Source organism: Mesoplodon mirus (assembly GCF_964341445.2).
Source record: "Mesoplodon mirus genome assembly, chromosome: 7".
In the NCBI taxonomy this organism is placed as follows: Eukaryota; Metazoa; Chordata; class Mammalia; order Artiodactyla; family Ziphiidae; genus Mesoplodon; species Mesoplodon mirus.
Genome location: NC_138983.1, coordinates 140374888 through 140389555, shown reverse-complemented (window position 1 = coordinate 140389555; position 14668 = coordinate 140374888). Strand labels below are relative to the sequence as shown.

General features: G+C 41.6%; 1 protein-coding gene across 1 annotated transcript in view; it reads left to right on the top strand.

Moving 5' to 3' along the window:
* NCAPD3 (non-SMC condensin II complex subunit D3) overlaps window positions 1-14668 on the top strand; it is a 60616-nt gene that overhangs the window by 19032 nt on the left and 26916 nt on the right. Inside the window, exons 13-16 of the mRNA XM_082626854.1 lie at window positions 174-263; window positions 6474-6547; window positions 7087-7221; window positions 8255-8475. Coding sequence (XP_082482980.1) covers window positions 174-263; window positions 6474-6547; window positions 7087-7221; window positions 8255-8475 — 520 coding nt within the window. The remainder of the gene's footprint in view (window positions 1-173; window positions 264-6473; window positions 6548-7086; window positions 7222-8254; window positions 8476-14668) is intronic.

Genomic DNA, 14668 nt, shown 5'->3' with positions numbered 1-14668 from the left:
TCTATCTCCATATTACCTGTTTTAATACTGCACTGTTTTTCTTCATCAAAGAAATTGAAATTCATTTCAGTAATGATGTGTAGTAACTTAAACATGGAATATGCCATGCTTATATTAAAGGTATAACAAGTTTTTACTGTACTGACGGGGCCTTTTTAAAATTTATTTTTAAGCTTTTTCCTATCAGAGGCAGACATTTAACCCTTCTGGAGGCTCAGAGGTGATCAATATAGACCACAGTGGTGAAACAGCTGGATACAGGGGTATGTCAGATTTTATCCCTATCAGATGAGTAATAACTATTGGATTTCAGACAACTGTAAGTAGAGCCTCAAAACCTTGGAATTTTTTTCTGACTAATTCACCCTCAAGAATTGGAACTTTTTTTTCCCTTAAAAGTAGAATAATTTTTATTTTATATCTTTAATTGATGTCTTTGCACTATACTGTATTTCATTTTAAGATAAAGAATAAGCTACATTTCACTTGTCGTGTACTGAAACCCAGTATTTCTGTCACACTTAAGAGAATGTTAACAAATATTTTATTTCCTTAGTGAAGTCCGTTGTTCTGAACACTTGGGCTTGCTGGCCAGAAAGGACCAGTTACTAGGAAAGGTGCAGTAGAAATTAAATTTGTGTTTGGAGAAAAGTCATCACGAAAGAGGGGAAAAGATAAACGATACTGTGGTACTCACCCTTGTGTCTGTTTTTTATTCCTTATTACTTTTTCCACCTGGCATCTTGACTCTGATTAAGCCATCCCAGAATCCATTTTTAATACATGGTAGGGAACTGTGAGCCCAAGCTTCCATTGAAAAAGCTCAGAATTTAGATAATTTCTCTTCACCAACAGTATGAACTATTCTTTAATGGGTCATACACATCGTGTGGAGTGGTTTTAGGGTGCTCTCTTCCATGGATCCCAGCACAGGATTCTGAACACAAATGATGCCTGTTCTCTTTCAGTGACTTACTGAAGCCAGAATAATCTGGGATGGTAAAGTGTCTGTGATTCAGGAGGGAAGAAACACACCTGGGCTAGGTAGTAGATAGACCTGGAGCTACTCTCAGATTCTGTTTCTGTCTAGCTGTATGGTCTTGAGAAAGTCACTTTACTTTTCTGGGCTTTTGCTTCACTTATACTATGACATAGCATAATGCAGTGGGGGAAAAACTACATTAGAAATGAGAGGCAATCTGAGTTCTTATCCCAACACTGCTACTAAAGAGCTGCATGACCCAAGACATGGGAGTCAGCAGAACTCCCCGCCTGCTTGTCACTTCTGATCCTAACACCTTCCCTGTCTTTCACAAAGGGCTGTTGTCAGGTTTATAGAAATTATGTTTAGAGAAGTGACTTTAAAAGAAAAAAGAGAGAACATTTGCAGAGGATAAGTGATATAATGAGATTTATTAGTTTATTCGATAAACATGTATGTGGTCCCTCCCAGTCTGTGCAAGGCATTGCAGGTACAGACTCTAACAAAACATAGTTCCATCTCTTAAGGAGCAGTGGGAGAGGCAGGTATGTGTCTACATAAAGCCGTAATATTGTGAGATGGATGCTGAAGCACATGTAAAGTGCCATGAGGATCATTACTTACCATTGCAGCCTGGAAGATTACGTTTAAATGACTAGATAACAGCGTGTGTTACTCAAATTCAGAGCAATAACTCAATATGTATAAACAGATTCCCTAAAATATGTAAAGAAATTTAATCTAGAAAAATGTCTGGTTTAATTCCAGTCTGAGCAAGTTACAGATTCACTGTTGCACAGACACTTGCGAACACTATTGAGTTATACTGATTTAACGACGCTTCCAAAGTATAAAAATTTGCCAGATGTATAGCAACCATGTTCCCATCTTGCTGTTTTTTTTTTTTTTAATAAATGTATTTATTTTATTTATTTATTTTTGGCTGCATTGGGTCTTCATTGCTGCATGCGGGCTTTCTCTAGTTGCAGTGAGCGGGGGCTACTCTTTGTTGCAGTGCGCGGGCTTCTCTTTGCGGTGGCTTCTGTTGCAGAGCATGGGCTCTAGGTGCATGGGCTTCAGTAGTTGTGGCTCGCGGGCTCTAGAGCGCAGGCTCAGTAGTTGTGGCACACAGGCTTAGTTGTTCCACAGCATGTGGGCTCTTCCCAGACCAGGGGTTGAGCCTGTGTCCCCTGCATTGGCAGGTGGATTCTTAACCACTGTGCCACCAGGGAAGTCCCCTATCTTACTTTTGATAAACTAAAGTGACTTTTTTGGCGGCGGGGGGTGGGGTGCTGCGTTGGGTCTTCGTTGCTGCACGCTGGCTTTCTCTAGTTGTGTCGAGCGGGGGCTGCTGTTCGTTGCGGTGCGTGGGCTTCTCGTTTCAGTGGCTTCTCTTGTTGCAGAGTACAGGCTCTAGGCACACAGGCCCTAGAGTGTGCGGGCTTCAGTAGTTGCGGTGTGTGGGCTCGGTAGTTGTGGCGTGTGGGCTCTAGAGCGCAGCCTCAGTAGTTGTGGCGCATGGGCTTAGTTGCTCCGCGGCATGTGAGATCTTCCCGGACCAGGGATTGTACCTGTGTCCCCTGCATTGGCAGGCGGATTCTTAACCACTGCGCCACCAGGGAAGTCCCTAAAGTGACATATTATTGGCGTTAACTATACTTTAAAAAAATTGTGTAGTTACTACATGCCAGTCACTATGCTAATAAGTACCTTTGTTGGTGTTTTTTGGTTTTGTTTTGAGAGAGAATTCACATATCATAAAATTCACCATTTAAAGTGTATTGAATTCCGTGTTTTTTAGTATATTCATAAAATTGTGTAATCAACTTCCAGAAACTTTTCATTAGCTGAAAAAGAAACCCCATACCTGTGAGCAGTCACTCTCCATTCCCCCCTTCCCCCTGCCTCTGTCTCTGTGGATTCACCTATTTTGGACATTCCACATAAATGGAATCCTACAACATGTGACCTTCTGTGGATAGCTTCTTTCATCTACCACTCATTTTCGAGGTTCATCCGAGTTGTAGCATGTATCAGTACTTTGTTCCTTTTTATGGCTGCATATGGTCCATTGTATGGATAGACCACATTTTGTGTGTTCATTCAGTCTGGCAGTTCCTCAGAACGTTGGACATAGAGTTACCACATGACCCAGCAGTTCACAGATGGCATGATCTGATAGGACTCCTGAGTGTGCACTCACAAGGAATGAAAATATATTCATACCCAGAACTGGTACAAGAATGTTCATAAGAGCACCGTTCATAATAGCCAAAAAGGTGGAAACAACCCAAATGTCCACTTATCTTTTTTTTTTTTTTTTTTGCGGTACGCGGGCCTGTCACCGTCATGGCCTCTCCCGTTGCGGAGCACAGGCTCCGGACGTGCAGGCTCAGCGGCCATGGCTCATGGGCCCAGCTGCTCCACGGCATGTGGGATCTTCCCGGACCGGGGCACGAACGCGTGTCCCCTGCATCGGCAGGCAGACTCTCAACCACTGCGCCACCAGGGAAAGCTCCCCACTTATCTTTTTGAGGTGAAAGTTCTTGATCTATTCTGCATCCAAGTTCCTCATCAGCTATAATCTGCACATATCTTTTTCTCATTCTGTGGGCTATCTTTTCACTTTCTTGATGGTGTTCTAAGAGTTTTATAGTTTTAGCTTTTACATTTTTGTCTTGGTTCAATTTTGAGTTAATTTTTGCATATGGTGTGAGGGGTCCAACTTTCACATGTGAATATCAATTGACGGAGCACCCTTTGTTTAAAGGACTGTTTTTTCACCTTTGAACGCTCTTGGCACTCTTGTCAAAGATCAGTTGACCATAGGCATGTGTGCTTATTTCTGTACTCTCAGTTCTATTCCATTGATATTTCATTGTCCATCTGTATGCTGGTACCACTCTGTGTTGATTACTGTTGCTTTACAGTAATTTTGAAATCAGGAAGTGTGGCCTCTGCATCCTTGTTCTTGCTTTTCAAGATTGGTTTGGCTATTCTGTGTCTCTTGTATTTCCATATGAATTTTAGGTTCGGCTGTCAATCTCTGCAAAAAAGCCAGCTTGCGTTTTGATAGGGATTGACCTCTTAATCAATGTGGGGTGTATTGCCATCTTAAAAATACTAAATGGGCTTCCCTGGTGGCGTAGTGGTTGAGAGTCCGCCTGCCGATGCAGGGGACGCGGGTTCGTGCCCCGGTCCGGGAAGGTCCCACGTGCCGCGGAGCAGCTGGGCCCGTGGGCCATGGCCGCTGGGCCTGCGCCTCCGGAGCCTGTGCTCCGCAGCGGGAGAGGCCGCGGCAGTGAGAGGCCCGTGTACTGCAAAAAAAAAAAAAAAAAAAAATACTAAGCTTTCCAATCCATGAACAAGGGGTGCCTTTCTATATTTAGGTCTCCTTTAATTTGTTTCAGTGATGTTTTATAGTTTTCAGTGTATAACTCTTGCTCTTTAAACATATTCCTAAGTATTTTATTCTCTTTGATGCTATGGTAAATGAAATTGCTTTCTTAATTTCAGTTTTGAATTGTTTATTGCAAGGTTTTACAACTGATTTTTGATGATTGATCTTGTGTCCTGTGACACTTAAATTTGTTACTAGCCTTAAAAGGTTGTGTGTGTGTGTGTGTGTGTGTGTGTGTGTGTGTGAGAGAGAGATTCCTTAGGATTTTCTACATATCAGATCATACCATCTGTGAATAGAGTTATTTGTTTTATCCAGCCTGAACGCCTTTATTTCTTTTTCTTTCCTATTTTCCCCGGCTAGGACCTCTAGTGGTGTTGAAAAGAAGTGGGGAAAGCAGAGGTCCTTGTCTTTCTTCTGTTCTTAGAGGGAAAGCTTTTCGTCTTTCACCATTGAGTGGTTAGCTGTGAGTTTTCAGGATGGCCTTTATCGGTGTGCAGGAGTTTCCTTCTGTTCTGAGTTTGTTGAGTGCTTTTATCATGAGTAAGTGTAGGATTTTGCAAATACTTTTTCTGTGTCTATGGAGATGATCACGTGGCCTTTGTCCTTTGTTCTATGGTGGTATATCACAGTGAGTGATTTTCCCAAGTCCTGGGATAAATCCCAAGCATGGTGTATAATCCTTTTTGTATCTTGCTAGGTTTAATTTGCTAATATTTTGCTGAGGATTTTGTGTCTGTATTCAGAAGGGATTTGGGTCTGTTGTACTCTTGAGCTGTTTTGTCTGGTTTTGCTCTCAGGATAATACTGGCTTCACAGAGGGAGGTGGAAAGTGAAACAGAAGAGATTCTGTTTTTTGAAAGAGTTTATGAAGCGTTGGTATTAATTTTTGTTAATTGACGATTTTGTTAACATTTGGCAGACTTTTCCAGTAAAGCCGTCTGGTCCTGGCCCTTTGTGTATGGGGGCAAGTGTGTCTTTGTTTCTTCTTGAGTCAGTTTCCCTAATTTGTAGAAATTTCATCTAGGTTACTTAATTTGTTAGCATAAAATTGTTCGTAGTGTTCATAACCTTTTTATTTCTGTAAAGTCAGTAGTAATGTTCCCTCGTTCATTCCTGATTTTAGCAATTTGACTGTTCTCTCTTATTCTCTTAGTCTAGGAAAATGTTGTTAATTTTGTTGATATTTTTCAAGGAACCTACGTAGATTTCATTGATTTTCTTTATTGCTTTCTGTATTCTGTTTCATTTTTTAATGTTCTTTCTTGTACCTCAGCAGTTCTTAAGTGTGGTTTGGGGTCCCTAAGCCTCCTTCAGTGGGTCCTTGAAGTTAATACAGTTTTCGTAATAATATTTAGATGTCATTTACCTTCTACACTCTGATTTTCTCACAAGTATAATTTGGAGTATTGCAGAGGTCCCAGACAGGCAGAAGCAGATAGAAGCAGAGATGAGAATCCAGTTGTCTTTTATTAAGCCAGACATTAAAGAGTTTGCAGATAATCAGTGGTATTCTTTTCACTAAATTTTTTTTGTTTTGGACAATAGTTATTTTTTAGTTAAAAAATATACCATTTATAAGTGACGTGCCTTGCTATTTTAAAATGAATTATTAAATCTTTTTACAATGCTCAGTTTAAATTTCTAATTCATATTAAAAGATATAATCCACATTAAAAAAAGCTCTTAGGAGTTTCAGTAATTTCTAATAGTGTAAAGGGACCATTAATGGAAAGGTTTTAAAGCTACTGTTACGTATTGTTTTACTTTAGTCTTTAAAAAACCCGATGGTTTAGATCTTACCATTTGTAGTAAACAGAATAGAGATCTAAATAATTCATTCAGAATTTTAGACTTAGCAGCCTGGATTTAAAACTAAATTTTCCAGAATTTATGCCCTTCTAAAATTTTACTACTCTGCCTTTTTCATTATTGTGAATAGCTAATTATTTGAATTTTTTCTTTTTCTATGTCATTTCATGCTCTGATTTCTTATTTAAAACCAGTTAATGAGTCAGTCTTGGATTACAGCGTGTTCTCAGGGTTGTGTGGTGTGCTCAGGCTGTAATGACTGTGCTGTTTCCTCAACAGGAAGGGGTCTCATGATGATGCTGAGGAGCAGGGTCGGAGATGAGAAGACCAACGTCAGGAAGTCTGCACTCCAGGTGTGAGTTTTTCTGGACATTCTTTTCATGTACTCTTTTTAAGCACTACCAACTTGAAGATGCAAGAGACTATTTTAAAAACCCTTCGGCCATATTCATTACTCACTTTTCCCTTAATGTTAGTTCACCTTGTTCCTGTTAAATGTAAATTACATAGATGAACTGAAGGATCATCTCTTCTTAAGTGTTCCTACTGGGTTGCTGGCTTTTTAGGAATCACAATTTTATATCCTTAATTTCATTTTTTAGAATAAGGATTCTTATCCTGGGGACCGTGGATGGATTTTGATAGGGTTCATGAAACCCCTGAAATTGTTTCAGAATGCTTGTTTGTATAAAATGTATGTCAAGTTTTCTCCAGAAAGGCGTTAAATTTCCTCAGATTCTAAAAGGTGGGATGTTACTGGGAAGAGGGATGGATCTATGATCTCAAAAATGAAAGAATCACAAACTTAAAAGGCAGTGTTTTGTCTGCAGTTTTGCTTTTTGTATTGACATTATGCCTAAGTCACCCCTTCATGTTACACATGACTTTCTAGGTCTTAGTGAGCATTTTGAAGCACTGTGACGTCTCGGGTATGAAAGAAGAGCTGTCTATCCTGCAGGACCGGTGTCGGGACGTTGCTGTGTCTGTCCGCAAGCAGGCCTTGCAGTCTCTCACCGAGCTTCTTATGGTGAGACGCAGCCATCGTGTGTCTGATGGATGGTATTTTATGTTACAAATAATTGAGCCTGATGAAGTACCTGTTAGAAACTCTAAGTCCACTGTAGGATTCTACAGTGTAAGAGAAAGGAATCTGTCCATTACCTCTGGTAGATTGCATTTCATATTAAATATAATATGACTAATGCTAGAGAATGCTAATGGTTAGCATTCTGTTGACTTCAGGTTAAATCTCATATAGAAATGTGAATTTTAAAATTAATTTGGTTAGACAAGAGGCCTAGATTAATTTTTGTCCATTAAAACCTATATAGGTGATATTGCCAAAAGAGCAGATCCACTAATCCTATATATAATTTACTTTTGCCAAATAATCACTTTCTGAAGCATTTTAAAAGTGAGTTTTTTTCTTTATTTCATGATAGAAGGCATTAAGCAATGCATGTTTTGACTTTCTCTGTTAGCATCTATTCTAATTACTCCTTAGGTTAAAAATTTACTATTTGCTCTCGATCTTGAATTACAAAAAAGTGCTGCTTCACTACCAATAATGAGATAATCACTCTGTAAGTCTAAAATTCCAGTATGGGATTTCCCTGGTGGCACAGTGGTTAAGAATCTGCTTGCCAGTGCAGGGTACACGGGTTCGATCCCTGGTCCAGGAAGATCCCACATGCCACGGAGCAGCTAGGCCCGTGTGTCACAACTACTGGACCTGTGCTCTAGAGCCCATGCTCCACAACAAGAGAAGCCACAGCAATGAGAAGCTTGTGTGCAGCAGTGAAAACCCAATGCAGCCAAAAATAAATAAATAAATAAATTTAAAGTTTCAGTATGCACTGATTTACAGTTACTGGAGCTTGAATTTGGTTTTCACATATATTTGGAATGTTGATTTTTTTTGCCACTGTATGTTTTATTTGTAATTATGTGAGCAACTACTTGTAACATATCCTAAAACATCGATCACAGCTTCCCCGATTTTTGTTCAGACCTGTGATAGAGTAGGCGTCTTTATGACTTCCTGACTTTCAACTCCTCAGGCACAGCCTCAGTGTGTCCAGGTACAGAAGGCCTGGCTGGGGGGGGTTGTCCCGGCTGTGATGGACGGTGAGAGCACCGTGCAGGACAAGGCCCTGGAGTGTCTGGACCAGCTCCTGCTGCAGAACATCAGGCATCATGGTCAGTTCCACGGCGGGGACAACAGCCAGGTGCTCGCCTGGAAGCTGCTGACGCTGCTGAGCACAGAGAGCCAGGAACTGGGGTATGTTCGTGTGCAACTGGTTGTCCTTATGGAAGGGCTTTTGTTATAAATTCCTGTGTCGATCTTGGAAAATCAGCTCTCCAAATTGCTTAATATACAAAGACTCAATCTTGATCTTTTTCCCTTGACCTAGTTCAGATCTCTTAGCATTTTTGTGGTGACAGTTTTTGTGAAGCCTTCCTTTGCTTTCCTCTGAGTGTTTTCCAGCTTCGAATTGATGTCTTAATATGTAGTAGAAAGCATTAATGGATTTGCTATATTAACATTAACTTTCCACAATACTAGTTATTATGAGGTGACTTTCTGGGTATGACAAGTTAGACTTTTTCTGACATCTTATTGGGTTGGTTGACTTAATCACACTGCAGCATTTTTTCCATTTGATAACATTTGCTGGATGTTCACTGCAGTGAGCAATGCAGTGAAGAGTTAGCACCTGCACTGATCAATTTTAATCTCTACTGCAGTAATCTTGCAGCTGGTTTGTGTCCGTGCTCCCTTGACTGTCTTTTCCTTTCCTTTTTTTTCTAAATTTATACAAGAAACACCTCCCCGCTTGTTTACATGTACTTATGGAGGAATTATCATCCAATGGAAAGAATAATAGATTTAGTATCATAATAGATACTAATAATTATTAACCATACTCCAATATAAAATAAAAATTAAAAAAAGTAGATACTGATAGATAATAATAGATTTAGTATACTGTCTGTGGCCCTGGCAAATGACCCCATCTCTCTGGGCGTTAGTTTTCTCATTTGTAAGAAGAGTTGGTTACACTACACGATCTCTTAAGGTCCCTTTTGTTGTTAAAAATCTGACTGAAAATGCATTCACTCATTAAATATTTTATCAGTACCAACTATATGCTTTGCTGAAATTCCTGGAAGGGAGAGGAATTTCGCCAGCAGTAGAATCAGCTACTTTTTTGCTTTTCTCAGGGGTATCTTACTGTGCGCACCCAGTGTATACTAGCTCATGAGAAACTGTTGGGAGGTTTATTTCATTTCTTTTTCTTAACTTTTATGTTAAAATATAACGTATAGAAAAACGTACAAACTGTAAGATCAATTAATATCAAAAAAATATAGCCATGTAACCACCACCCAGGTCCAGAAATAGAACATTGCTCGGCCTGAGAAAACTCTTCCTTCCAATCGCTCTCCTTCCCTCCTCAAAGGGAGCGACCACTGTGATTTTAACACCATGTGTGAGTTTTCTCTCCTCTTCATCTTCATGTAAGTGGAATTATGTGGTATGTATTCTTTGTGTGTCCGACTCCTTTTACTCAAAGGAATACAAGGTTTATTCAAGTTATTGTGTGCAGCTATAGCTCATTCACTTTCATTGCTGTGTGTGTGTGTGTGTGATATTTGTGAAGAAGCTACAGTTTATTTATCCAGTCAACCGTTAATAGATTGTGAGTCGTTTCCAGTTTTTTCTTACGAGGTATACTGCTGTTGTGAGTATTCCCATGCGTATCTTTGGCGCACATTTCTCTTGGGTGTACACCGAAGAGCAGTGCTGTTGAGTATGCTTTTATTCATCTCTCATGGTTACTGCCAGACAACTTTCCAGAGTGGTGGGACCAAGTTACATTTCCTTGCAGCACTTAATGAGAGTTCCAGTTGCTCCATACTTTGGCCTGCATTTCATGTTGTCAGTCTTCCTTTTAGCCATTTTAGTCCATTTTGGGCCAACACTGGTGTTTTCTTGGTGGCTTTAATTTGCACTGCTATGTTGACTAATGTAGTTGAGCCTCTTTTCATAGGTGGATTAGCATTTAGATATTCACATTGTGAATTACCTGCCCAGGTCTGGGGCCTTTTTTTTCTTTTAATTAGGCTGTCACTCTTTCGCTTGTTTACCCGGAAGTGTTCATTATATATTGATGTACAAGCATTGTTGTATGTATTACAGATATCTCTCCCATCCCATGGTTTGCCTCTTTACTCTCTTAATGTGTTTTGATGAGTTCAGTTTGTCAGTGGTTTTCTTTATGGTTAATGTATTTTTAAAGAAATCTTTTCCTACCTCAGGATCATATACATATTTTCCCATATAATCTCCTAGGAGTTTGATTTTTTTCTTTCCCCTTTATAGTTAGGTCTTTAACTTACCTGCAATTAAGATGTGTCATAGCTTCCTTCATAGGCTCTCTGTTTTCATTTTAAGATGGGGGAAACACCTGTGCATATTTGCAGTCAGAAAACCAGTATGTAGAAAATATCAAGGATGATTGAAATGGGTAAAGTTTCTGAAAAAGAACAATATTTGAAAGGATACACTTTATAAAGTAGGAGGAGAGAGCTCCAGAAATAAAAGGAAACAAAGAGAACAGGGAGAGAGAAACACAAAAGAGGACATAATATGAGCACTAGAGCTTTTAGCCTTTTTCTTCTCCATAAAGTGATGCTCAGTGTTTGCCCAGTACAGCATGTTCACAGCAGCATGATCCACAACAGCTAAAAGGTGGGAACAATCCAGGTGTCCATGCACTGGTGAAGAGATAAATAAGATGTGGTCTATACACACAATGAAATATTAGTCAGCCTTAAGAAGTCACAAAATTCTGACAGATGCTATAACATGGATGAACCTTGAAAACATGCTAAGTGAAATAAGCCAGACGTGAAAAGACAAATATTGTGAGGTTCCTAGAATAGTTAGACTCTGGGAGGCAGAAAGGGGCAGTGGGGAGGAACTGCTTAAGGGGTACGGAGTCTCAGTGTGGGGTGAGAAAAAGCTCTGGAGGTGGGTGGTTGCACAACAGTGCGAGTGGGCTTAATGCCACTGATCTCTGTACTTTAAAATGGTTAAAAAGGTAAGTTTTGTTATGTACATTACCACAATTTAGAAAACAATGTATTTGCCGAAGTTAGGAAGGAGAGGGTAGAATTAGGGGCAGCAGTGCTCAAAGTGTGGTGGGTTCAGGAGCTTAGACTCTCTTGTCCTCTTAAAAACACCCATACATAGAGAGAGCTGGGAGTTCAGTTTTATTTGGGGCTTACTGAGGACTGTAGTCCAGGAGACAGCCTCTCCGTAACTGAGGAACTGCTCTGAAGAGGTGGGGGGCAGGGGTCAGTATATATGTGATTTTGGTGAGGGGCGTACGTGCAGTCAAGCACACATCTTGGTAGAAGGTGGCTGCTGGTCACGAGGAGCAGATGTCTCTGTTAATGAATTTTAGTGCTTTTCTAGGTATGAGAAGATGCAAGAAATTGGGCTCACAAAATCTTCCTGAAAATACCTACCAATCTGAAGGCCTGTTCTGCCAGTTTTCCCAGAGCACAGAGGGCCTCCTTCCTGGTCTTGGCCCAGAACTCCTCTCAGGAGGTGTGGAAGGTCAAGGGACTACAGTGGCCAGTGACCTCATCCTTGTAGAGGCAGATGGCAAGCGGCAGTTTTTAGTTGGCAGCCTTTATCGTAATATTAAGATGTCATGCGCCATTGCTACTTTTACTCTTTGACAGTACTAGAGTTTCCAGAAGCCATGTGATGATATTGAAATAAATTGAATGGAGAATCAGATGTAAGAATGCACGTCTTTTGTTTAAGCCAGGTCATAAGGAGATTTACAAAAGTATAAAGCAATGTCACTGTTCTTACCAAGTTTTTTTTTGTTTTGAGAAAGATACCAGGTTTTGGGGGGGAAGGAATTGCATTATTTATGTTAACATGTAATTGGCTTATTGTTATTTCTGACAAATTAATAGATAAGTATTTTAAAGTTTCTGTTTTAACTTCTAGTATGGCACATATTGATAGGTATAACCCGCATGAACAAGAAAGGTCTTCTTCGAGGCGGTCAGTAATTCTTAAGAGTTCAAAAGGGCCCTGAGGGCCTCCCTGGTGGCGCAGTGGTTGAGAGTCCGCCTGCCGATGCAGGGGATACGGGTTCGTGCCCCGGTCTGGGAGGATCCCATATGCCGCGGAGCGGCTGGGCCCGTGAGCCATGGCCGCTGGGCCTGCGCATCCGGAGCCTGTGCTCCGCAACGGGAGAGGCCACAACAGTGAGAGGCCCGCATACCGCAAAAAAAAAAAAAAAAAAAAAAAAAAAAAAAAAAGGGCCCTGAGCAGAGAAAGTGTGAGAGCCACTGAACAAGGGAATCAACTTTAAAAAAGGATTGAGAACAGTAGGGCTAGGGGAATAGGGTTCTATAAATAAACTCTTGTGATAAGTTCTTTAATAAACAGAAAGTAACTAGGATTCCAGGATCTGCTCAGGACAGGAGACTTCACAGAACAGGTGAGCTTCGAGCTTGGACCTTGGCGGTTAACAAGGGGCGGGAGCTGCTCTTGTGGAGGACTCAGCCAGTGCAGGGTCACGGGCGCATGCGTGGTGTGTGCTGCAGGGGCCCCAGGAGTTCATAGCACAGGAGGTGTCACGGATCGGCTGTGTCTGTGACCAGAGTCTGAGGGCACAGGCCACCGGTGAATGACTTGAGCTCAAGGCGTGGCGACCCGGGTCCAGGGGAAGCAGCTGGCTGCAGAGGACCTGTCCAGCGGTGGGGGCACCGGCTCTGAGGGCTGAGGACGCCCTGCACCCTCCACTCTGGTTGCCCACAGTCCAGTGGAAAGGGAGTCACGGCAGCCAGCAGCACGTGGAGCAGTATGGGTTTTTACTTTTTCTTCTTGTTTTTAGCTTCCTTTTGATGGTGGTGTGACCTCAATCATCCCTAGAGGTGGCAAGAGTTGAGAGTAACCAGGCAGGCCTAATGGTGAGGGTCTCCAGGCAGGAAATAGCAACGAAAAGGCTTAGAGGCCTGCCGCTCCAGGAATCCTAACTGAAAGGGCTTCTGGGTGGGGTTGCTGTTGAACAAGGCCCGGAAAGCAGAGGTGGGGCAGGGCGGGGGGTGGAGGGAGGACCGGGGATGGAGTCCCATTTTCAGTGTGTGCTTGCGAGGACCCTGGTGATGGAGGACATCCCCCAGAGTTAGGCTGTAGGCTAGAGAAGATGACTAAGAACAGACCTCTTCAGAATCAGCAGTTGGTGTGATTAGAAGAAAAGGAATTAGTGAAAAGGTCAAACAAGTCTACTGGAGTATAAGGGAGAGCATGGTCAGTTCTGTCCAGCAGGGGGCACTGAGATGGGCACGGGGGGGGGGTGCTTTGGTTTGATATTAGGATAGAGGTTGGCAGTGCTTTTCAGGAAACCAGGTGGTGTTTGCTGAACCACATTCTGAGTGGTGCGGCATCCCCTGCTTGTGATGGGCAGTGCGGCTAATGGAGGGTCCAGTTGGGAGGTTTTGGGGACGGCTCAGCCCATGTGGAGGGTGTGCGTGGTCAGAGAGGAGCCAGATTTGAGATCTCAAACCTGGAAGTTCAGAGGATGTTTTGTCATTCTGTTGGCTTCCTGCAGTAAACTTCAGTTAATATTCTGTGTGATGCTTGTACATAAACTTTTAAATATTCGTTGATTTCATGTATCTTGCTTTTGGATAGCAGTCAGATATAAATTATGTTAGTCATTCGCAGTAAAACTCTAGATTTTTTTTTTTTTTGCGGTACACGGGCCTCTCACTGTTGTGGCCTCTCCCGCTGCGAAGCACAGGCTCCGGGCGCGCAGGCTCAGCAGCCACGGCTCACGGTCCCAGCCGCTCCGCAGCATGTGGGATCCTCCCGAACCAGGGCACGAACCCGTGTCCCCTGCATCGGCAGGCGGACTCTCAACCACTGCGCCACCAGGGAAGCCCTCTAGATAGATTTTTAACCAAAAACTAATTTATTAATAAAACCATTCATTTATATGCAGATGCTTGTTGTGTGTAAATGGGTTTGTTTTCTTATAGTTGCATTCTTTGTGCTTTGAGAATTCTTTTTTTCATTTAATGAGAAAGTCTTGCTAATCTGAGTGTGTGTGTGTGCCTAGCAGTAGAAGAAATTAATTGGAAGGAATGTATTTTTCTCTCCACTTAAATATATAATACTGCATTTGTCTCAGGAGTCATATGATGTCATTCAGTGCTATAGGAAAAAGTAAACTAAATGGTTTAAAAATAACAGTGACATCACACAAACACTTTAATACATCAGAGGCATTTTGTATTTTAGAAAAGTTTGATATATGTATTTCTGGGTGGTCTTGGCTGGTCATAGCAACGTCGAGCTCGTTTAATATCACCATCCGTAAATACTAGGATGTCATTTCTCTCCAGTCCTTCCATTGGAAAAAGGACAATGTCTACAT